The sequence below is a fragment of the Oncorhynchus mykiss genome, chromosome 11 (assembly GCF_057628025.1).
Source record: "Oncorhynchus mykiss isolate SJ-2025 chromosome 11, ASM5762802v1, whole genome shotgun sequence".
NCBI classification, from domain to species: Eukaryota; Metazoa; Chordata; class Actinopteri; order Salmoniformes; family Salmonidae; genus Oncorhynchus; species Oncorhynchus mykiss.
Genome location: NC_143032.1, coordinates 50,060,604 through 50,084,026, shown reverse-complemented (window position 1 = coordinate 50,084,026; position 23,423 = coordinate 50,060,604). Strand labels below are relative to the sequence as shown.

The following is a 23,423-nucleotide window of genomic DNA, read 5'->3' as shown; positions in this document are numbered from 1 at the left end:
CACACCTCAGCCTGGAGGGTGACAGGCACTCTCTGCAGTGTAACACCTCCGCCTGGAGGGTTACCGGCAGTCTCTGCAGTAACACACCTCAGCCTGGAGGGTTACAGGCAGTCTCTGCAGTAACACACCTCAGCCTGGAGGGTGACAGGCACTCTCTGCAGTAACACACCTCAGCCTGGAGGGTTACAGGCAGTCTCTGCAGTAACACACCTCAGCCTGGAGGGTGACAGGCTGTCTGGTCTAGGTCCTCTTCTCTGCAAAGACACACCTCAGCCTGGAGGGGGACAGGCTGTCTGGTCTAGGTCCTCTTCTCTGCAGTAACACACCTCAGCCTGGAGGGTGACAGGCACTCTCTGCAGTAACACACCTCAGCCTGGAGGGTGACAGGCACTCTGCAGTAACACACCTCAGCCTGGAGGGCTACAGACAGTCTCTGCAGTAACACACCTCAGCCTGGAGGGTGACAGGCACTCTCTGCAGTAACACACCTCAGCCTGGAGGGTTACAGGCAGTCTCTGCAGTAACACACCTCAGCCTGCAGGGTGACAGGCACTCTGTAGTAACACACCTCAGCCTGGAGGGTGACAGGCACTCTCTGCAGTAACACACCTCAGCCTGGAGGGTGACAGGCTGTCTGGTCTAGGTCCTCTTCTCTGCAAAGACACACCTCAGCCTGGAGGGGGACAGGCTGTCTGGTCTAGGTCCTCTTCTCTGCAGTAACACACCTCAGCCTGGAGGGTGACAGGAACTCTCTGCAGTAACACACCTCAGCCTGGAGGGTTACAGGCGGTCTCTGCAGTAACACACCTCAGCCTGGAGGGTTACAGGCAGTCTCTGCAGTAACACATCTCAGCCTGGAGGGTGACAGGCACTCTCTTCAGTAACATACCTCAGCCTGGAGGGTGACAGGTTGTCTGGTCTAGGTCCTCTTCTCTGCAGTAACACACCTCAGCCTGGAGGGTGACAGGCACTCTGTAGTAACACACCTCAGTCTGGAGGGTGACAAGCACTCTGTAGTAACACACCGCAGCCTGGAGGGTGACAGGAACTCTGCAGTAACACATCTCAGCCTGGAGGGTGACAGGCACTCTCTGCAGAAACACACGTTAGCCTGGAGGGTGACAGGCACTCTCTGCAGTAACACACCTCAGCCTGGAGGGTGACAGGCACTCTGTAGTAACACACCTCAGCCTGGAGGGTGACAGGAACTCTGCAGTAACACATCTCAGCCTGGAGGGTGACAGGCACTCTCTTCAATAACATACCTCAGCCTGGAGGGTGACAGGTTGTCTGGTCTAGGTCCTCTTCTCTGCAAAGACACACCTCAGCCTGGAGGGGGACAGGCTGTCTGGTCTAGGTCCTCTTCTCTGCAGTAACACACCTCAGCCTGGAGGGTGACAGGCACTCTCTGCAGTAACACACCTCAGCCTGGAGGGTGACAGGCACTCGGCAGAAACACACGTTAGCCTGGAGGGTTACAGGAACTCTGCAGAAACACACGTTAGCCTGGAGGGGAACAGGCACTCTCTGCAGAAACACACGTTAGCCTGGAGGGTGACAGGCACTCTGCAGTAACACACCTTAGCCAGGAGGGGAACAAGCACTCTCTGCAGGAACACACCTCAGCCTGGAGGGTGACAGGCACTCTCTGCAGAAACACACGTTAGCCTGGAGGGTGACAGGCACTCTCTGCAGTAACACACCTCAGCCTGGAGGGTTACAGGCAGTCTCTACAGTAACACACCTCAGCCTGGAGGGTTACAGGCAGTCTCTGCAGTAACACACCTCAGCCTGGAGGGTGACAGGCACTCTCTGCAGTAACACACCTCAGCCTGGAGGGTGACAGGCACTCTCTGCAGTGTTACACCTCCACCTGGAGGGTTACCGGCAGTCTCTGCAGTAACACACCTCAGCCTGGAGGGTTACAGGCAGTCTCTGCAGTAACACACCTCAGCCTGGAGGGTGACAGGCACTCTCTGCAGTAACACACCTCAGCCTGGGGGGTTACAGGCAGTCTCTGCAGTAACACACCTCAGCCTGCAGGGTGACAGGCACTCTGTAGTAACACACCTCAGCCTGGAGGGTGACAGGCACTCTCTGCAGTAACACACCTCAGCCTGGAGGGTGACAGGCTGTCTGGTCTAGGTCCTCTTCTCTGCAAAGACACACCTCAGCCTGGAGGGGGACAGGCTGTCTGGTCTAGGTCCTCTTCTCTGCAGTAACACACCTCAGCCTGGAGGGTGACAGGCACTCTCTGCAGTAACACACCTCAGCCTGGAGGGTGACAGGCACTCTGCAGAAACACACGTTAGCCTGGAGGGTGACAGGCACTCTCTGCAGTAACACACCTCAGCCTGGAGGGTTACAGGCAGTCTCTGCAGTAACACACCTCAGCCTGGAGGGTGACAGGCACTCTCTGCAGAAACACACGTTAGCCTGGAGGGTGACAGGCACTCTCTGCAGTAACACACCTCAGCCTGGAGGGTTACAGGCAGTCTCTGCAGTAACACACCTCAGCCTGCAGGGTGACAGGCACTCTGTAGTAACACACCTCAGCCTGGAGGGTGACAGGCACTCTCTGCAGTAACACACCTCAGCCTGGAGGGTGACAGGCTGTCTGGTCTAGGTCCTCTTCTCTGCAAAGACACACCTCAGCCTGGAGGGGGACAGGCTGTCTGGTCTAGGTCCTCTTCTCTGCAGTAACACACCTCAGCCTGGAGGGTGACAGGCACTCTCTGCAGTAACACACCTCAGCCTGGAGGGTGACAGGCACTCTGCAGAAACACACGTTAGCCTGGAGGGTGACAGGCACTCTCTGCAGTAACACACCTCAGCCTGGAGGGTTACAGGCAGTCTCTGCAGTAACACACCTCAGCCTGGAGGGTTACAGGCAGTCTCTGCAGTAACACACCTCAGCCTGGAGGGTGACAGGCACTCTCTGCAGAAACACACGTTAGCCTGGAGGGTGACAGGCACTCTCTGCAGTAACACACCTCAGCCTGGAGGGGAAATGGTACTCTCTGCAGAAACACACGTTAGCCTGGAGGGTGACAGGCACTCTCTGCAGTAACACACCTCAGCCTGGAGGGTGACAGGCACTCTCTGCAGTAACACACCTCAGCCTGGAGGGTGACAGGCACTCTCTACAGTAACACACCTCCGCCTGGAGGGTTACCGGCAGTCTCTGCAGTAACACACCTCAGCCTGGAGGGTTACAGGCAGTCTCTGCAGTAACACACCTCAGCCTGGAGGGTGACAGGCACTCTCTGCAGTAACACACCTCAGCCTGGAGGGTTACAGGCACTCTCTGCAGTAACACACCTCAGCCTGGAGGGTTACAGGCTGTCTGGTCTAGGTCCTCTTCTCTGCAAAGACACACCTCAGCCTGGAGGGGAACAGACTGTCTGGTCTAGGTCCTCTTCTCTGCAGTAACACACCTCAGCCTGGAGGGTGACAGGCACTCTGCAGAAACACACGTTAGCCTGGAGGGTGACAGGCACTCTCTGCAGTAACACACCTCAGCCTGGAGGGTGACAGGCACTCTCTGCAGTAACACACCTCAGCCTGGAGGGTGACAGGCACTCTCTGCAGTAACACACCTCAGCCTGGAGGGTGACAGCCACTCTCTACAGTAACACACCTCCGCCTGGAGGGTTACCGGCAGTCTCTGCAGTAACACACCTCAGCCTGGAGGGTTACAGGCAGTCTCTGCAGTAACACACCTCAGCCTGGAGGGTGACAGGCACTCTCTGCAGTAACACACCTCAGCCTGGAGGGTTACAGGCACTCTCTGCAGTAACACACCTCAGCCTGGAGGGTTACAGGCTGTCTGGTCTAGGTCCTCTTCTCTGCAAAGACACACCTCAGCCTGGAGGGGAACAGACTGTCTGGTCTAGGTCCTCTTCTCTGCAGTAACACACCTCAGCCTGGAGGGTGACAGGCACTCTGCAGAAACACACGTTAGCCTGGAGGGTGACAGGCACTCTCTGCAGTAACACACCTCAGCCTGGAGGGTTACAGGCAGTCTCTGCAGTAACACACCTCAGCCTGGAGGGTTACAGGCAGTCTCTGCAGTAACACACCTCAGCCTGGAGGGTGACAGGCACTCTCTGCAGTAACACACCTCAGCCTGGAGGGTGACAGGCACTCTCTGCAGTAACACACCTCAGCCTGGAGGGTTACAGGCAGTCTCTGCAGTAACACACCTCAGCCTGGAGGGTTACAGGCAGTCTCTGCAGTAACACACCTCAGCCTGGAGGGTGACAGGCACTCTCTGCAGTAACACACCTCAGCCTGGAGGGGGACAGGCAGCCTGAATCCTGTCGAACGTCAGCAGCTTTCTCGTCTGACCCAGATTCTCCTGGGCCCATATCCACAACATGTTTCAGAGTAAGAGTGCTGATTGAGGATCAGGTCCTCCCTGTTCTTACAATCTTACAACTGATCCTAGATAAGCCCTCCTCTACCCCGAGACGCTTTATGAATACAGGCTTGAGCCCTCTCCTCCAGTTGACATCACTTTACCTGTCCCTCATTGAGGTCATTAATAAGTTGTAGGTAAAATGATACAGTGGGAGCACTGCACTGTGAATGTTTGCAAGGGATTCAGTTGTTTAGATATCCTCGTCTTTATCATCTCCACCATGTCCATCAATATAACATATGAGATACACAACTGTTTTGAATGACTGTTGCTCTTCAACCCACAGTCAGCATTAGCTTGGAGGATGCAGGTGAGTAGATCCTTGGGCTGGGCGCTTGTTGATACCTTCTTTCAACTGTCAATTACACGAGGCAGCATGCCTTTACTCTCTGCTTCAGCAAGTCCAGTAAAATGATGTCATAGCTTTCACGTCACTAAGGCTGGAGGAGAATAAACAAATGGCATTTTCAAGCCTACAAAATGTAAACTTGGCATACCTGCCCTGTACCACTGTTGAATTCGAATGACAAATTGAAAAAGATTGGCGAGATGTCACAGACAGGGATGCAATACGAAGCAGTGTGCACAGAGATTTGTTTGGTCTTAATGGAAATGCTTTACGGTTGAATTCCACCCAGTCTCTCCTCTTCTGCCCCAGTGAAGGTCACCTGATTTGGCAAGACATGTCAATCCCTCTGGTTTACACAAACTTCTAGTCATTCTATTTCTATGTCAAGTATACAAGATCTCACAGTATTTTATCAGGGGCTGGGTTCGCTGGAGAATACTAGAGAGGGCCTGCTGGGGGTGTTGACATGTGGCATTGTGTCCAAGTCAGGAAACACTCTTCTTCTCCGCTCCCCACTCTTACGGTCTAAATCCTTGTCACACGACCCTGTGCACTCCTCAGTCCCCCTCTCACGGCCTGTGTCCCCAATTATCACCGGATTAATAGTGCTCTCTGACAACAGCCTGCATCGGAGGGAGGGAGGGAAAAAAGGATGGAAGAGAGCAGAGTGGGTGGTATGTTAAGGAATACAGTAAAGTGACCAACATGGACAGGAGTCACGGTTGATAATATACAGTATCTTGTGTATGAAACGTGGCTGAAATGCTACCTCTGGAAAGCCAGTATGAAGCTCTGTGCTCAGGCTAGGACTGAATGGGGGCCGGTGTGTGAGGGAAAAAATATCTGTGGAGTTCTGTAGGTACTTGCACTCAAACCATCAAAAGGGAAAAAAAACAAGGAGGCCGAGATGCGAAAATATTCTTAAATTGATTTCCCTGCCCAAAATAATACAAAAGGTGACAGTGCAAAGTGCTAAAAAGGCTGAACAAAAAAAATGAGCCGTTCTTTTCCTTTTTAAGGTTTGATTGAGTGCGAATACCTACTAAACTGAAATGCTGCCTGTGCCTGTCCCTCAACAAATCACAAAACAATCTTCCATTTCAGAAGTGACACTTGTGCCCAACCCCCAGTCAAGACCCTACCTCTATGAAATTGTGGAGATCTGAGAGGAATTGACAGGTAAAAGCCATATGGTGAAAATTACACCTAGCCTATCAGAGGGCAAGGTGGAGCTAATATAAAATGAACATCTAAATTCCACTCAGATCTCACAGGGCTAGGGGTCATTTTTGGGGTTGGTTATCTGTCACCTACTGGCATGTCTATCTCCTTTCCCTCTCTTTCATCTTATTCTAGCAGTGAATGTGTTTTCAAAGAAACTTTAGGAGGCAGGAGATACCCCTTCATTCGTTTCCTGTTTCCTGTTTCCTGTTGTTTCATTCTAATATTATTGTTTGGTTAAAATATTAGTATGACGACTGCCATGTCTCTGTTTTTTGTTTTTTACCGCAGATGAAGAGGACACAGTTATTGACTCTGATGGGAGGCAGGAGAGGGCAAAAGAGAAGGAGAGAAAGAAAGAGAGGGACAGAAAGAGAAGAAGAAATGTAGCAAGAAGAGCTTCCAGTGCAAGAAAAGAAGGAAAGGAATTGGAGGACAGACCAGGAAGAGAGGAGAGGAGAGGACGAAAAAAGAGGGATAAGGAGGGGAAAGGGAAAGGGGGAGAGGATGAGAGGCAGGAAGAAGTGAAGAATGACACGGTTGCTAAAACTCTAAAGAATTTCAGCAATGAAAACACCAGAAAACTGGAGCAAAAAGAGATAGAGGTTGTAGGAGAGGAGGATGGGGATACCGAGGAGAAGAGGAAAAATGGACGCTCAGAAAAAGGCGGGAAAAAGGAGGACAATGGAAGAGGAGAGACAGTTGAGAAGAAACAAAAGAAAAAAAGGGTTGAGACAAGGTAAGGTCCCGTGTGTACAATCTTGCATTGCATTTTGCATTTCAAAACATTGTGGCTAACATTTTGTATGAGCAAAGGGCAGTGAAGTTTTTAAAAATTTAACCAGGCAATTCAGTTAAGAACAAATTCTTATTTACAATGGCGGCCTACCCCGGCCAAATCCTAACCCGGACGACGCTGGGCCAATTGTGCGCAGCCCTATGGGATTCCCAATCACGGCTGGTTGCGATACAGCCTGGAATTGAAACGGTCTGTAGTGACTCCTCTAGCACTGAGATGCAGTGCCTTAGACCATTGAGCCACTCTGGAGTTATCCATTGCACGTTTATATACAGCTCACAACCCATCATCACATGTGAATCATGACATTCCTTGTGCAGGGTACTAAAATCTTCATGGTTAAATAATCGGCTCGTCATGATGCACGTTGTTTAAAGAAGTTTCACATTAAATTGCGGATTGCAGATAAGAATCTCTATAATTATCTTTTGTGTGAGAAAAAATGTTGCCCTCTACCTTCACCAACCTTAGAAACAAAAACAAAACAACTTTTCTTGCTGTCTCAGTGCGGAGCATGAGTCATCAGAGGAAGAGGAGGATGAGGAAGAGAAAGTGGGAGAGGAGAAACCAGAGGTCTTGTCTCCCGAGGAGTTGGAGAAGCTGAAGGAGGAAGTGGATGAGAGGAAGAAACTTATCTCGACCCTAAGAGGAAAGCCTTGGCCCATGAGGAAGAAACTGCTAACTCTACGGTGCTGAGATAACTCTAAAGCAAATGCATTTCCCCAGCCCCTAAACTATTACCCCTTTCACACTATTGTGTCGAGTTGACCCATGAACATGGAAAGAGGGCACACCTATCTTTGCCATTAGACACCTCGGTGGGCAGTGCCATTGAGTGCTATCGCCTTTTTAATGTTGTCCATTTCTTCTACTTCTGTGGATTAATTGGCGGTTAATAAACAAACTGAAAGGGACATCTGTCTTTCTCATCCAATGGACTTTGAGAAAGAGGTGAGGAGAGAGGATGCGAGGAGCATGCAATTGAGAAAAGGCCATAGTCTGAACAGGCATAAAGCCTGGTTTAGTAATTTACTGCCACCTGCAATGCTGGGATGGTTGCCCAGGAGTATGATTCATTGGCTGATCTCTCCCGCTGACCTGGATGGAATTGAGTGATCCTTCCTTAACCCATGGAAAGTCTCACCCAGTTGACTAATGTAGAATGTTGAAAGCCTTCCATGGCACTGTCCATGCTAAAACAGGCTTTGTGGCAAGTCCATCCATCTCTACAATATGTCTCGATTCCGAAACATGTTTTGTGGTCTCAGATATTTCCCTGTCACATTGTCCTTCCCAGCATGGTCCCTGCAATTACAGTCGATGCATAGCCAGGCCAGCACATTACAACCCGGCTTTGTGTGGCTCGGCTCACTAGTGTGAAAAGGGTATAAATGTAGCTGTTGGTATGTAATGGAACCAGGAAGCTTGTTTAGCACGTTGGAGGAGCACCGAGTAGCCATAGCATGGAGTATGGTGCAATATGATTATATTTATTTTACCAGTACCGGTACCAGTAACTAATCCTGCCTCATATTTCACAGGGAGTCCCATGAGTTTGTGGAGAAATATGAGGGAGCTCTTGGGAAAGGAAAGAGCAGAAAACTGTATGCATATAAAGTCATGATGTTGAAGGTGAGGACAGTCATCTGTTATAGGTGGACCAATGTCTTTATGTGTTCTTTATTGTGTCATGTTTATGCTACCAGTTATCTATGATCCTTTACAACACAAGTATAGTCAGCAAGCCCATGTGGGATCTATTCCATGACACTGCTGGTTTTGCTGTTAGAAATGGATGAAGTTTCAGAGGGACTTTGAAAACTTCAAAACTGCTTGCGTTCCATGGGAGATGAAAATCAAAGAGATTGAGAGTAAGTATGTCTCTTACCTCTTCCTTTTGTATCCCTGCACGGTTTTGTTGGTGCTTCCTGGTTGTCTTTTATTTTTCAACCTCGCTGAAAAGGTTAGCACACAGCTAGCTACCTCTGTTCCTTACCATGGACTTTGCTGTTTCTCTAATTTGTGTATCACTTTTTTGAGGACCCCTGGGGGCCTCTTGCCTACCCCCTTGGAGTCCTTGGTAGCCACTCTGTGATCGACTGATTTATGTCATTCTCCTCAGTGTGATGAAACACAGTACCATGTATGACTGTGCTTTGTGCCTCCTACAGGCCATTTTGGCTCCTCGGTTGCCTCCTACTTCATATTCCTGAGGTGGATGTATGGCATCAACATGATCCTCTTTGGGCTGACGTTTGGTCTGGTCATGGTGCCAGAGGTAGGGGGCCATTTGATCTTCAAATCAGAATTGGGGCCCGAATTTAAGGCCCGAATTTTGTGACTTCGGTGTAGACATGGTATAATTCACATTTCCTCATATACAGTAATTTTATATGAAAATGAAGAATTTGTATTTATTTATAAAGGAGGCCCCACTCACTGAGCAAAAACTGGTTGAATCAACATTGTTTCCACATCATTTCAATAAAACAATTCAATGAGATGACATTGAATCAATGCAGAAAACTGATTGGATTTGCAAAAAGTAATCAACGCAAGGACATTTCATGTGATTTTCTCCCAACTTTTCACCTAAACCCAATGACATGGTGACATTTTTGTTGTTGATTTCAGGTTGTGTTCATGTTAGTTGACAACTCAACCAAATGTAAATCAAAACTAAACGTTGAAATGATGTCTTAGTGGGCAGGCTCTAGTAGCATCTCAAGGACCTACAGATGCTTTAACTCTTTATCTCTGTCTAGGCTCTGATGGGCAGGCCGTATGGTAGCATGCCCAGAAAGACTGTCCCTAGAGCTGACGAAGCCAACGCCATGGACTTTGCTGTCCTATGGGACTTTGGGGTCATTACTAATTGTTTATTTGTGTAATGTGACCACTGTGTAATGTTACCACTAACATGACTCTTTATGTGCGTGTGCGCCGCACAGCTTGCGTGGTGTTTTTAAAGTTGTCAAGAAGTTGTTAATACTGAATGAAATCTGAATCATGTGTGTGTCCCAGGGCTACGCCCAGTATTCTGTCCTCTTTTATGGCTACTACAACAGCCAGCGCGCCATTGGCTGGCTCAAGTTCCGCATGCCCCTCTCCTACTTCCTGGTTGGCGTGGGAACTGTGGCCTATAGCTATATGGTGGTGATAAGGACGTGAGTACCTGTATGTTTACTGGTCTCTCAGTGGTCCTCAAAGCCCCCCCCCCCTCCCCCACACACCAGGGGACTTTGACAAGGTTGTGCCTAAACAGGAAATTAAAATGAGCGTTTCGTTTCGTATTGGACAAGTCCAGGTCCTTCTCTGTTTCAGTCTGTCGTATTCCATTTGGTGCCTAGTCAAAATGACCCTGGTGTGTGCACTTTCTGCCAATTGTGACAAAAAAAAAAATTGAAACATGATCACATTTCCAGTGAGAAACAAATAGAGTCCCGGTCAAATCTGATGATTTCTGATGATGTTATTGTTTGACGCTTCTTCTATTTATTATGAAACGTGTTAAAGTATGGCCCGGAATGCTAATGAGGACGGGGGCGGAGACAACAACAGCTTCAATTTCAGCTGGAAGATGTTCACCAGCTGGGATTACCTCATTGGCAACCCTGAGACAGCTGACAACAAGTTTGCCTCCATCACCACCAGCTTTAAGGTAAAGACATGTTAGTGTAAGAACCACAGGGACTAGGATAGGGCAGGGTCAATAGAGACCTAGGGGGGTATCATACGAAACAAAGTTGAGGAGTTAGCGAGGTAACTTTGGTCAACTTTTGAGTTCAACTCGGGATAACCAGTCATACAAGAGTGGCTCACCTTTTAGCCATGTACATTTCTATGGCAACGAATCCCTCAGAACTAACTGCTCCGGGGCAGGCTAACTCACAGCTGACTCCACTTACCCTGAATGAAATGACGGAGCTGCGAGTAGAGGACCAACGAAATCAGATTCCCTCTCTCAGTCCCTCTCGCAAAGATTGTGTCATCATCCCCTTCGTTTGAGGAAGACGACTGATTAAATATTTTATTAAATGTTTTTTTTTTTGTGTGTTAAAAATAGTAATGCTAAAATATCACATGACACATTTAGTAATGAAATAATGCACTTTAAACTTCACGCAATGTAACTTTTGAATGACTTCATAAAATACAAATAGTATTTGGCGTGGGACAAAGGTGCTTGTATATTAATAAACACCCCCCAAATGTGGTAGTCTGGCCCTTCCGTGAGTAGATCTAGCTTGCTTCATAGGATACCCCTCTGAACTGGGTACCGGTATGGAATTCACACAACACAGGATTATCAAAAATGTTGTTTATTACAAACAACTGAGGTTAAAATAGTTTTCTAAGCTGTACAGGCTGACGGGCTTAAAGTGGCAATCAAAAGGCAGATACAATCATTTCAGTGTAACCTGCAATGTGCAATTCTCAAGTAGTGTAGCTCAGGTACAGCACATATCAGGATAACAAGTCTAAGTACAGCAAACTTCACACAACACATCTAGTAAGAGTCCCATATCTGAGTCTCCCAGTACGCATCCTCTATTCATTTGAATGTGTTGACAGACATCTCTTGAGCTGCGCTGATAATTCGAAGGTAGGAACCATCCAATATTCTAGAACACTGCTGCGTACCTGTGCACGTTTGGTACTCTGATAGACCCTTTTACAATGAACACGCACACAACACAGAGACTGGACAGAAGATTTGTCAACTGTGAATGAATGTCAGTTTGCAGCTACCTGGTGTGGGACTCGGAGACCACAGTAGTTCTATCCTTTTCTGGAAAGGTAGTACCATTTTGTAGGAACAGGTAGATGTGCATTCTCCAGAGCCACTCCTGCCACAAATCAGAGCACACAAGCAATTAATTCAAACGGACCAATAGGAAAGCATACACATTTCACATGACAACTCTGTATACTTTAATAAAGGCACCTCCACCCTGTTTTACATTAGTTTATGTATGGCAATGTTTGATTGGTTGTCTCTCTGTGTGTGTGTCTGTGTGTGTTTGTGCATGTGTGTCTGTGTATATGTGTGTGTGTTCTCTGCCCTTGTGATGCCAACTTCCTAGGAGGCCATTCTGGAGGAACAGGAGAGCAGGAAGGATGACAACATCCACTTGACTCGTTTTCTGCGGGTTCTGGCCAACTTCCTGGTGCTGTGCTGTCTAGCAGGAAGTGGATATCTCATCTACTTTGTGGTGCGTCGCTCCCAGAAGTTTGCTTTAGAGGGACTGGAGAGCCATAGCTGGTGGGAGAGGAATGAGGTACAAGTGTGTGTGTGTGTGTGTGTGTGTGTTTGACTTAGAGGAGGCTGGTGGGAGGGTGTATAGGAGGATGGGCTCATTTTAAAGGCTGGAATGGTATAAATGGAACAGTGTCATGCACATCAAAGATATGGAAACCACCTGTTTTATTCCGTTTCATTGATTCCATTCCAGCCATTACAATGAGCCCGTCCTCATATAGCTCCAGTCCTCATATAGCTCCAGTCCTCATATAGCTCCTGTCCTCATATAGCTCCAGTCCTCATATAGCTCCAGTCCTCATATAGCTCCAGTCCTCATATAGCTCCTGTCCTCATATAGCTCCTGTCCTCATATAGCTCCAGTCCTCATATAGCCCCTCCCACCAGCCTTTTCTGATTTACATGTGTTTGCAATCAGTACCTTGATTAATTATGTTTATTTGTGCGATCTGTATGCTCTTGCGTGTCTGTGTGATTGAGTTTATATTCATTTATTCATAGGTGTGAATAACAGTATACCGTATTGCATGCGTGTTATTGTCTGTCAGGTGAACATGGTGATGTCCCTCCTGGGGATGTTCTGTCCCATGCTGTTTGATGTGATCAGTGCACTAGAGAACTATCACCCCCGCATTGCTCTACAGTGGCAGCTGGGACGCATCTTCGCCCTATTCCTGGGGAACCTTTACACCTTCATCATCGCACTCATGGATGAGATCAACCTCAAAGTAAATCTGGAAGCCTGTGGCTAGTTATACCACGTACCCCCATGAAGGATTCTACCTAAAATCATTTTTATCTTCTAATGGTTCTACCAAGAACCCTCTAGGGTTTCCTTGAACACTTTGTAAAGGGTTTTTAACAATAGGAATACGAATGACCCCAAAACGTATTCTATGGTTATTTTCAGATGATTATTTTACACCTTTTAATCATCATCTAGTTTTCACTTTTATGAGAACAAGTGTAACCCTCTCATGTTCCTTTGTTTTTTTCCCCACAAAGGAAACAAATTAGTTACTAGTCTTAACCTGCAGCTGGGTTAAACATCTGGTTTAAACCTGAGGTTTTCATATGCAAGTATCGACCCACTATTACTGTAGATGGGGAAACAGGCTGATACGACACCTGTCTTTAAATTGAGCACTAAATGTTTTGTTTTTGTTGATTTAAGCGAGAGGAGGAGGAGGTGCTGAAGCTTAATATGACTATATGGGAGGCCAGTCTGTATAATGGGACCCTGGGAGTGAATAGCACAGCTCCTCCCATCACCGTCCATCCTGCCGATATCCCACGAGGACCCTGCTGGGAAACCATGGTGGGACAGGTAATGAATGGTTAAATACTATTTGAATCCAGGTCTGGTAATGATAAATAGCTTATTGTTTGGGTGAATTGGAAGGGGGGCATGCATTCATTATTCTTGTGTGTATGTTTAGTATCGTTTTTACAGCGTAAATGTACTGGGATGACGCGTGCATCATTTGCCATTTAATATACTTTGGTAATATGTAGGAATTTGTCCGACTCATTGTGTCGGATACTATGACAACCTACATCACGCTCCTGATCGGGGACTTCTTGCGTGCTGTGCTGGTGCGTTTCCTCAACTACTGCTGGTGTTGGGACTTGGAGGCTGGATTTGTGAGTCTTTGGATTGACCACTTTGCTCTACTCTGTATTTAGGCTTGAAATCTGTTTAAGCCACACTTCAAGTCCGTTTTGTCATTGCATTGATATTGCTTTTGGGGTAACACTTTACTTCAAGTCTGGTCTGTTGAATGATGTTGAATAAATGGGGGATGAAGGTTGTTATGAATGATACTGCAAAACACATAAAGGTGCCATGACTGGTTTCAGAGATGTGTTATAATTAAGCAATAAGGCCAGAGGGGGTGTGGTATATGGCCAATATACCATGGCTAAGGGCTGTTCTTAAGCACGACACAACGCAGAGTGCCTGGATACAGCCCTTAGCTGTGCTATATTCAAATCAAATTGGCCATATACCACAAACCCTTGAGGTGCCTTATTGCTATTATAAACTTAATTAGAACCATAAAAATAAATGTTTTGTCATACATCGTGGTATACAGTCTGATTTTCCACGGCTTTCAGCCAATCAGCATTCAGGGCTCGAACCACCCAGTTTCTAATGCCTTTATGTATAGCCCCTTCAAGTGTTACTGATTTGGTCATTGATTTGATGAATTGCACCGACATTGACTATTCTTGTTTTCCCTTGTGTAAGCCCTCCTACTCAGAGTTCGATGTCAGTGGGAATGTCCTGGGCCTGATTTTCAACCAAGGCATGATATGGTAGGCGGTAGCTGCTGTAATCTTATTGTGGCACCTCCACATATGAGAGGCCTTCTGATAGTAAAGTAAGGCTAGGTGTCCCACTGGTATGTATAATTAAATGATCAGATACAGGGGCTGATGTACAAAAATAGACAGATATTTATCCATTTAAAAACAAGGCAAGAGCTTCTCAGCAACAACTTAGGGGCTGCAAATGTGCCTTGCATTTAGGCAATCTGGTCATGCTTTTGAAGGCATTATAGGACATTTGGCAGCTGTTTTGCCGTGTGACGGCAAAGCGTCATACGCTTATGCCTTCTAGCTTCTGCACTCTGCAGTCACATACTCAAAGTCTGCCCCCCGCTGGGGTTGAGAAGCAAGTATATATAGGATTTGTGAAACTTGCAAGTAAGCAGTGTGCGATATCACATTCCAACACACCTGCTCTACGTGACAGTCCATCGCTAACATATGCTTGTTTAAACCCCCTAGAGTCGATGTGCGCGCCCCGCATATATCTAATAAGCATAATGCAAAAATCCCCATAAAAATCTGTCTGTTTAAACTATAGATATCTAGTTTTGCCCGCATCTCAATCTACCGCATCCGCCAATGCCGAATTTCCGCATCTGCGGTGGCAGGTGGCCGAGCTACAGCGATGTTTGTCAGACAATGAGACATCCCGATAATCGGTCTTCTCATAGAAACGTCTGCAGCGTCCGAACGGTTTGGCCTACAAACGAATAACTCGTCTAGTTAGTCCGGTACCAGTTGAACAAATTAATGGAAGTATGGAAGTGGAATGGAATCTATTTTTATATGGTTAAAAATGAATAATTTGGATCATGGTCTTCATAATGATAATGCATTTCTTGTATCTTTTAAACAAACTTCCTTTTGATAAAAATGTTATTATCTGTTTTTCCATTTCTGAATCTGTAATAAAATTGGTTTCTATGGGCTAATAGCAGTAAGGCCAAATTCAGTATTTCATCAAATATTTTGTACATCTCTTTTTGATGGATACTTAACAGATCCTACAATTCACAATCAAATAGCTAAAATGATCCTTGGTATAACCATCTTAAAACAACTCCATATGTTTAGCAGAACCCCACCCCCCCTTAAGGATTAACTCCCTCCTTTCTCTCTCTGCTAGGATGGGTGCGTTCTATGCCCCTTGCCTGCCTGCTCTGAACGTGCTGAGACTGCATGTGTCAATGTACCTGCAGTGCTGGGCCGTCATGTGCTGTAATGTTCCTCAGGAGAGGGTGTTCAAGGCCTCAGGCTCCAACAACTTCTACATGGCTATGCTACTGGTCATCCTTTTCCTCTCAACACTGCCTGCCATCTACACCATAGTCACTATCCCCCCCTCCTTCGACTGTGGCCCCTTCAGGTAACAGAAAAACACCTGCATTCTGTATATGACAAGACATGCATGTAAACACACACACACACACACACACACACACACACACACACACACACACACACACACACACACACACACACACACACACACACACACACACACACACACACACACACACACTCCAGTTGTTTGTTGTGTGATGACAGTTTCTCATCTCTGATTGCTCCACTGCAGTGGGAAGAGCCGCATGTTTGATGTGATCCAGGAGACGCTGGAATCTGATTTCCCTGCCTGGTTTGGGAAGGTGTTCAGCTACGCCTCCAACCCTGGCCTGGTGCTGCCTTTCCTACTGCTGATGGTGTGAGTAGTCAGGGCTAATGATCCACAGAGCAGTCCCCAGACTATATACAAGATAACAATGTAAAATAAAATATTTGGTATTTGTTCCCCCCCCCCACAGTTTGGCCATTTATTACTTGCAGTCTACATCCAAAAGCTACAAGCAAGCCAACCTGGAGTTAAAGAAGAAACTTCAAACCGTAAGTCGTACCATCAATAAGGTTCTGACGCTGATACAGCATCTATTATATTCCCTGTGTGGTACTTGCACTGACATAGTCTGTCCACCAGAGAGCAGTAATTGCCAGAGTACATCATTTCTCTAAACTGATCAAATCAACACACTCACTTGTCAATAACAAGGGTCCCACAGCCTACCTGCATGCAGATGAGGTTACATCATCTGATGGACAGCCCATTTAGCTGCGATTTCAATTCATATTTCAAAATGTTACAGGGAAGTGTTAGTTATTTAGGATATGAGAGTATATTTTAAGATACAATATTTCAAATATCACAAACATCAGCAGGAGACAGAGAGGCCAGTCATATATTTTTTCAGGTGGGGAATTAGAGGCAGTTATGGATCCATGTCCACACTGCTTAAACTAAACAATCCGTGATCCCTGTAATCTCGATTAGAAAGTTTGGGGCCGTTCCTGTATAGTAGCTGCTTCTTTACTTCCAGCAAAATGAAGAGAACAAGAAGAAGACTAAAATGGCAGCACTGAAAGCTGCCATGGATTTAGAGGAGGCTCAAAAAGCTTGGTCAGAAGCACCGCGGCAACAGAGAAACAACAACGCCTCTCAGCAATCTTATACGGGTGAGAAGAATACTGTGACAGGACATGTAGTTAGCAGTTTTGTTTTTGTTTGGTATCTGAAAATTTGATTCGCACCAAGTTATGTCATCATACCTCTCCTCTCCCCTTGTCCCTTTCTAAGAAGATAGAGAAAAGAAGGGTGGGGAACACAGAGCACATCAAGGAAAGAGCAACCATCAAATTCCCCCTTCTGCCACCAGCCCCCCGGCCCAGAGGGGCCACAGAATCCCTGGGCCCCTACCAGGTAACCAGTGGCAACCAGCACCCAGTGTTCAGAGGGTCCCAAACTCCCAGAGACACTGAGTATGACTGCTGTCACAGATGTGGAAATGGCAAGCACTTTATAGACAGACACAGACCTCCCTGAATATACAAACGTCACTCTGATTTCAGAGGCAGACTGAAAGTAAAAGACTGCTGAAGTGACTTTAACACCAGAGGTATCATGACCGGTAATAGTTGATTCCTTATTACCAGGTTGTACATTACAGTTCTAATGGACATTTATTCAAACAGTGTTATGTGAATTGTGACTGTAAAAATGTAACTTTTTTGAATTGGTGATAGATTAATGTATACTATCTAATTTCTTATTAATTTGTACTAACTATTCTGCACACCAAGCAACATAACATGTATTTGGCATTGACAGGACCTGGTGAGTTCATACATAATATCCTGTGTTATTACATTATCCGGTTTTTACAAGGACCTGACATTGTGGAGAGTTATTAAAGCACTAAACTAGGGTTTCCCCAACTGAGTCCTCGGCACCCCAAGGGTGCACATCTTGGTTTTTGGCTTAGCACTACACAGCTGATCTAAATGATCAATTAATCATTAAGCTTTGATCATTTGAATCAGCTGTGAGCTGTTAGGGCAAAAAAACTAAAAGTGCACTCCTTGGGGTCCCCAGGACTCAGTTTGGGAAGATCTGCACTAAACACTGAAAGACCATCAATTCAGCCAATGTTCTTGGTTGGCCAGCAGTTTAGAAGTTGTCTGTGAGCAGATTATAGGAATAATTCCCCCTCTGCCAATTCTGATTTTAACTGCAGGGTTACATCATAGGGGGAATATCATTCAATGTATGTCCCTTTGTACATTTATATTCAAAACAGGATACAATGATCAACTTGAAATGCTGACTGTTTTCAGTGACTTGGTAATGAGAGACAGCTCCCATCAAGCAAACCAATTCAGGAAACAAGGACACAATTCCCACAAATTGACGCGTTGGACATGCACCGCAGTTAACTTTACCAAAGGTCCTTGGCCTGAACAAGTATCTCTGTAGTAATCCAAGCTTCACATACTCAATGAGTGTCCCTGTCCTCAGACCTACAAACTGAGTGTCCCAACATCTTAACTCTGGTGCATTGATTGGACACTGTTTTTTTATCTGTTAATCATCCTGTCATTCCTCCTCTGTGAGATCTGGGGTAATATAGCTACCAACATCTAATTACTGTAGCTTGCATGGCTTTAAAAAACCTTCATTTGAAGGTGTTGATCTTTATCCCAAACAGTCGTCAAACACAAACCTATTGTGCATTGCTTCTCTGACTTATTTTAGTATCATCCCCAACTCAACCGATTCAAAGGAACCATGAGAAATCAATCCTATAATGTCATTAACATTTATTCATTCCAGAACTGGCGCATAGTACCATCCATTAACATTGCAAATGCTCATGTTCAATTCATAGACAGTTATCATTAAGTATTCATTTGAGTTATTTGAGATCTTAAGAAAGCGCAGGCCCTTTATGCTCCATTTTTCCCACACAAACGTTTAAATGATTGGTGGTCCGGTTGGTTTCTTTGGTGAAGAAACATTTGTCTTCCGTCCCAACAGAAGACACAAGCGTGGTTCATGCATTTCTTGAGCTCATTCGCAAGGTTAGTATAGTATATTCTGGATCATCCAAAGGCACTGTTACCTTACCCCCAATATGGGTAATCAGCTACCATTGTGCCCGCTGTCTCAACCCAACCTTGCTCTGTTTGGCTACCTCCCAGTCTCCCGCCATGTTTGTACAATGGGCAGGATATCTGAACCGTGACCGCATGGTTCTCGATTACCGGATATCTCAATGTTATAGTACAACCAGTAATGAAGAGCAGAGTGAAACGTCAGAGCATCACAGGCACTGATTTCTCTCTCCCACCTGGCCTCCTGTCTACTTTATTTTCTTGTCCAATCAGATGTCAGAGGTTGTGTGCAGAATTTCATCGATTCTCAAAAGGTTCATAACTCAACAGGTCTATAAACAGTAGTTAAGAAGTTTTAGTAAATGGAACCATGATCCCCAGATCAACTGGTCCAGGAAAACATGTTGAACAGGAATCACCCTGCATCCAATTGCTGGCTTGCCTTTGAAGTTAGCCGGGTCGGTCCTGGTCGGTCCCTGGATGGGATACCAGATGTTACTGGAAGGGGTGTTGTAGGTCCCGAAGGGGGAACTCGTCCCTCTGGTCTGAGATCCCTATGCCCCAGGGTAGTGAGGGGGACATTGCCCTTCGAAGGGTGCCGTCTTTCGGATGGGACGTTAAAATGGGTGTCCTGACTCTCTGTGGTCAATAAAGATCCCATGGCACTTATCGTAAGAATAGGGGTGTTAACCCCGTGGTCCTGGCTAAATTCCCAATCTGCTGCTCATACCATCATGGCCACCTAATCATCTCCAGACCTGCTAACTACTGCTCCAACAAAGGTTAAGGGGGTAATTGTAACAAGCCTACCTATGCAAGGTTTTTTACACCACTTATACTGAACCACTTAATCCTCAGATTTCGATAAACACTGGCAAACACCTTACTTAGTTTCGCGCTCATCATCCTCCTCCTCCTCCTCCTTACTTGATAGATACGGTCCTTACAGGGCTGTAACCAGGGTTTGAGTTTTAGTGAGGTCCAGAAGTGTCCCCAGCCATTATCACCTTGGCTGCTGTAGGTTCATTCCCCTCAGTCCGTCTATAAACACTTAGCCTATTAACTATACAATTGTGATGTTATACTCCTGAAAGGTGGGAAATGTGAGAAATGATTCACTGACACGTACAGTAGCATCAGCGGCAAAACAAACACCTATGACATTTTTAGAACTGTATTGTTTGCATGTTGATTGCATTTTAATGTAGGCCTATAGGGAAGATAGGCCACAAGGAGAAGTTCATATTGAAACGTCGTTTTTTTCCCCCTAACTTTTTTCATAAGATAAAGTACAGATTTTCTCAGGGGATGCTACATGGGCCACAAGATTGGGAACCACTGTACTAACCTCTTTCTCCTCTGCTTCCTCTATGGATTTCACATGACTGGGCAGGGGTGTGGTCATGGGTGGGCCTTGGGGGGCATAGACCGACCCACTGGGGAGCCAGGCCCAGCCAATCAGAATGAGTTTTCCCACATAAAATTAGATTAGAACTCAGTCAGATCAAGAATATAAGTGTTCTGAGCTTTGATCAACGCTAGGAGCAGTATTTAGATTTTGACCGGTAATTGATTTCCTTTATTGTGTCCTATGTAGTTACTTTAGGCCAGTGGCGATTTTAGCATGTCAATCTTGGTAGGGGAAACTCCCCCAATTTTTTTGATGCATGCCAGCAAAGCCACTACACTACACAACACAACACTAAACAATACATTCATTGCACTATAATGGTGCCAAACGGTGCCCACAAACTGTTAGGGCCTTCATAAATCTGTCCCAACAGCAGAGCTTTCTTTTCAGAACTATGTAGGGAATCCTTACCACTGCTACACTTGGCTATCAGTGGAGCCTTGTCTTGCAGTGAAACAGTTCATTCAGCCTCATTTACTGCCTTAAAAAAAAACCCTAGCTGATATGGCTGACTTTGTGGTTTCTACTGACAATTGAGATGTACAAACTCTGGCATAAGGTGACGACGAGCAGATAAGAGGATAAGAGGCAAACCGTAATTTCGATTAAGACGTTAATGAGCGAGCTAGGACTGACGTAGTCAATATAACTATTTGTTCAGCACTTTTGAAATGTACAGCGACAGAATTCAGAACATGCGTCGTTCTTACAGTTTTCTCCCTGTACACCAAGTCAGAACCGTAGGATAAATATAGGGGGCATATATGCAGACAATGAAAGCTCTTACAATATTTGATGATGACATTTCTCTAAAACAGGCTATAGGCTACATGTACACCACCAAGTAAGAACAGTAGGCTAAATTATGAGGGGGAAAGGAACCAAATTATTAGGGTGATGCACATGGGCTACTAACAGCTTACTGCACAAAATACACTTAGTTGTAATGAACACGAGGGGAGACAGAGAGCTGGTTTCAAGCGCATGGTGTTTATTGAAAAGGACCACAGGAGGAGGCAGGTAGCTGGGTCTAGGGGCAGGCAGAATGTCATACACAGGGGTCCAAAAGGGAAACAGTACAGGCAGGGAAAAGGCTAGTAACGTAGTCCAGGAGATCAGGCAATAATAGATAGATAACAGGAAATCCTTTAGGCTAAAGTACAGGCAGGGAATAGGCAAAAGGTGTCATTAGCGAGGCAGGCAAAAACTATCATACACGGGAGGAGTAAATCACAGGAAAAACAGAGCCCAGCAAGACGTGTGTCACAAAACGACCAATACCTCACAGTGATGGGGTGCAAAGAACTGAACTAAATAGTGTGTGATAATGACATACAGGTGTGTGAACAGGTGATCCGAATTCAGGTGATTGGGATCTGGAGAGTGAGCTGCGTTCGGGGGATCGAGGTGTTTGAGAGTGTGAGATGGAAAGTGGGCTGGAAAGTGAGCTGCGTTCAGGGGTTCTCCGTGGTTGAGGGTGTGAGTTGGAAGCAGACGTTACATTAGTATTAATTTCTTAGCCACTGTATACATATCTCCCTGGCATAATACGTCATTTATGCAGCAGCCTTACATTCCTCTTTTGATCTTAAAGGGCTCACTGTATGGTTTGTACTGTCCATCTACAGTGGCGCGTCTCGACGGGAACTTGAGAAGGACAGAGGATGGGAGAGGAAGAGTTACCCAGAGAAGGAGGGATACAGCGGGGCTTAGGTTTCAGCATCATGCCCTATTAATTCCCACATAATCACAGGAAGAGTTGCGTTAGCTGCTTTCGCTACATGTCTCCGGTTGCCATGCATTATTCACCAGGTCATCCCTGACATGTCACCATAAGCAGACAAGCTATTCTTATTAACAGTGAGGGATGAAGCTTAATGCGCGAGTGCATTGTGTATTCTTTGTTTAGTTTCAATTTGTCCATTTCAAGTTTTTTAGTCGTATGTATGGGATACGCATGGTATACATTATCCAACGAAATGCTTGCTTGCTTACTTCCTTCTTGACAATGCAACAACAATAATAAATAATAAAATATAACAATATGAAGATAAAGTAAATGGCTCAGTAGAATAGAATAAACATTTTAGTGTAGGTATAATACAGGAAGGCACTATTTATAGTCCAATATATACACGTGTATTGGGGGATGGGGCAAGTGTATAAATTGAGCAGTAAAATAGCAGTCTGGTAGCAGCAGTTGTGATGTGTGTGTAGCATGAATGTATATACAGTGTGTGTGTGTGCGTGTGTGTGTGTGTGTATGGGGGGGGGGGGGGGGGGGGCATGAGTGAGTGCATGTGTGCTAAGGTGTGGAGAATCAGTGCAGGTGATCAGTCCAGTTCAAGTGTTCAGCAGTCTGATAGCTTGTAGACAGAGACGGACTCTGAGCCTGTTGGTATCAGACCTCATGCTCTGCTACGTCTGTCCGACGGTGAGTGGGAGAACAGTTCGTGGCTGGGATGTGTGGGGTCCATGATGATGCTGCCTGCCTTCCTCAGGCACCGTTTCGAGTAGGTGTTCTGAATGGACTTATTGGCAACAAGAGCAGAAATGCATTTTGAGACATGTTACACTAATCTTACAATGGCATGAACTAGTTCTGTCCAAGATGTCCAAGATGTATCACTAATGGTTATGTTGCAACCCTCATTCTTTTCAGCCCAATTCCATCTTCCATCGATATTACCATGTCAAGAGCCCATGATAGTATTTGTATAGCACGATCATGTCATAGAGGCTGCTTGTTGTCTCACTTTCCCCTCAAGCTTACAGTACTTAAGAGTTCATTGAATTTTAATGAGAACTGTCCTTTATTTCAGCATTTGTGCAAAGGTTTCGAATTTCAGGGTCAGAGTTACGTACAGTACATGATGGAATATATTGGTGTGAGTTTTCCAACTGTTGTTCAAAACAAATTATAACTGCAAAACAGGTGAATAATGGTTATAATGCACCCATGAAGGCATTCAGTTGGAATTGATGTGTGTGGCTGTGCGTGTGGGTGTGTGTACTGTATCTGTGTGTCTACACGCATGCTGTAAGTCATATCAACTGATGTTGTTTTTTAATTGACATCCCTTTTTGTACCCCTTTATTGTCCCTTTAGATTTTGTCTTTCTCCTTCAGGTTTAAAGATGATCATCTCTTGGGCAATATCATTGGTGGTTGTCAGGGAAACAG

At 45.8% G+C, this 23,423-nt stretch overlaps 1 protein-coding gene and 1 long non-coding RNA gene across 3 annotated transcripts in view; one reads left to right on the top strand and one right to left on the bottom strand.

The window, feature by feature from the left end:
• Positions 1 to 23,423, bottom strand: part of LOC149979609 (uncharacterized) — a 300,792-nt gene that overhangs the window by 77,324 nt on the left and 200,045 nt on the right. The gene's annotated exons all lie outside the window — the stretch shown is intronic.
• On the top strand, positions 6,248 to 17,585 carry tmc1 (transmembrane channel-like 1; the record flags this gene model as incomplete). Its single annotated transcript, XM_090189131.1, has 18 exons — positions 6,248 to 6,732; positions 7,299 to 7,481; positions 8,334 to 8,424; positions 8,582 to 8,663; positions 8,964 to 9,070; positions 9,558 to 9,656; positions 9,817 to 9,959; positions 10,309 to 10,453; positions 11,880 to 12,074; positions 12,604 to 12,783; positions 13,230 to 13,382; positions 13,571 to 13,699; positions 14,307 to 14,374; positions 15,516 to 15,755; positions 15,966 to 16,091; positions 16,192 to 16,270; positions 16,759 to 16,894; positions 17,019 to 17,585. Coding segments are annotated over 18 exons (2,820 nt in total), but the record flags the coding sequence as incomplete, so codon positions are not given.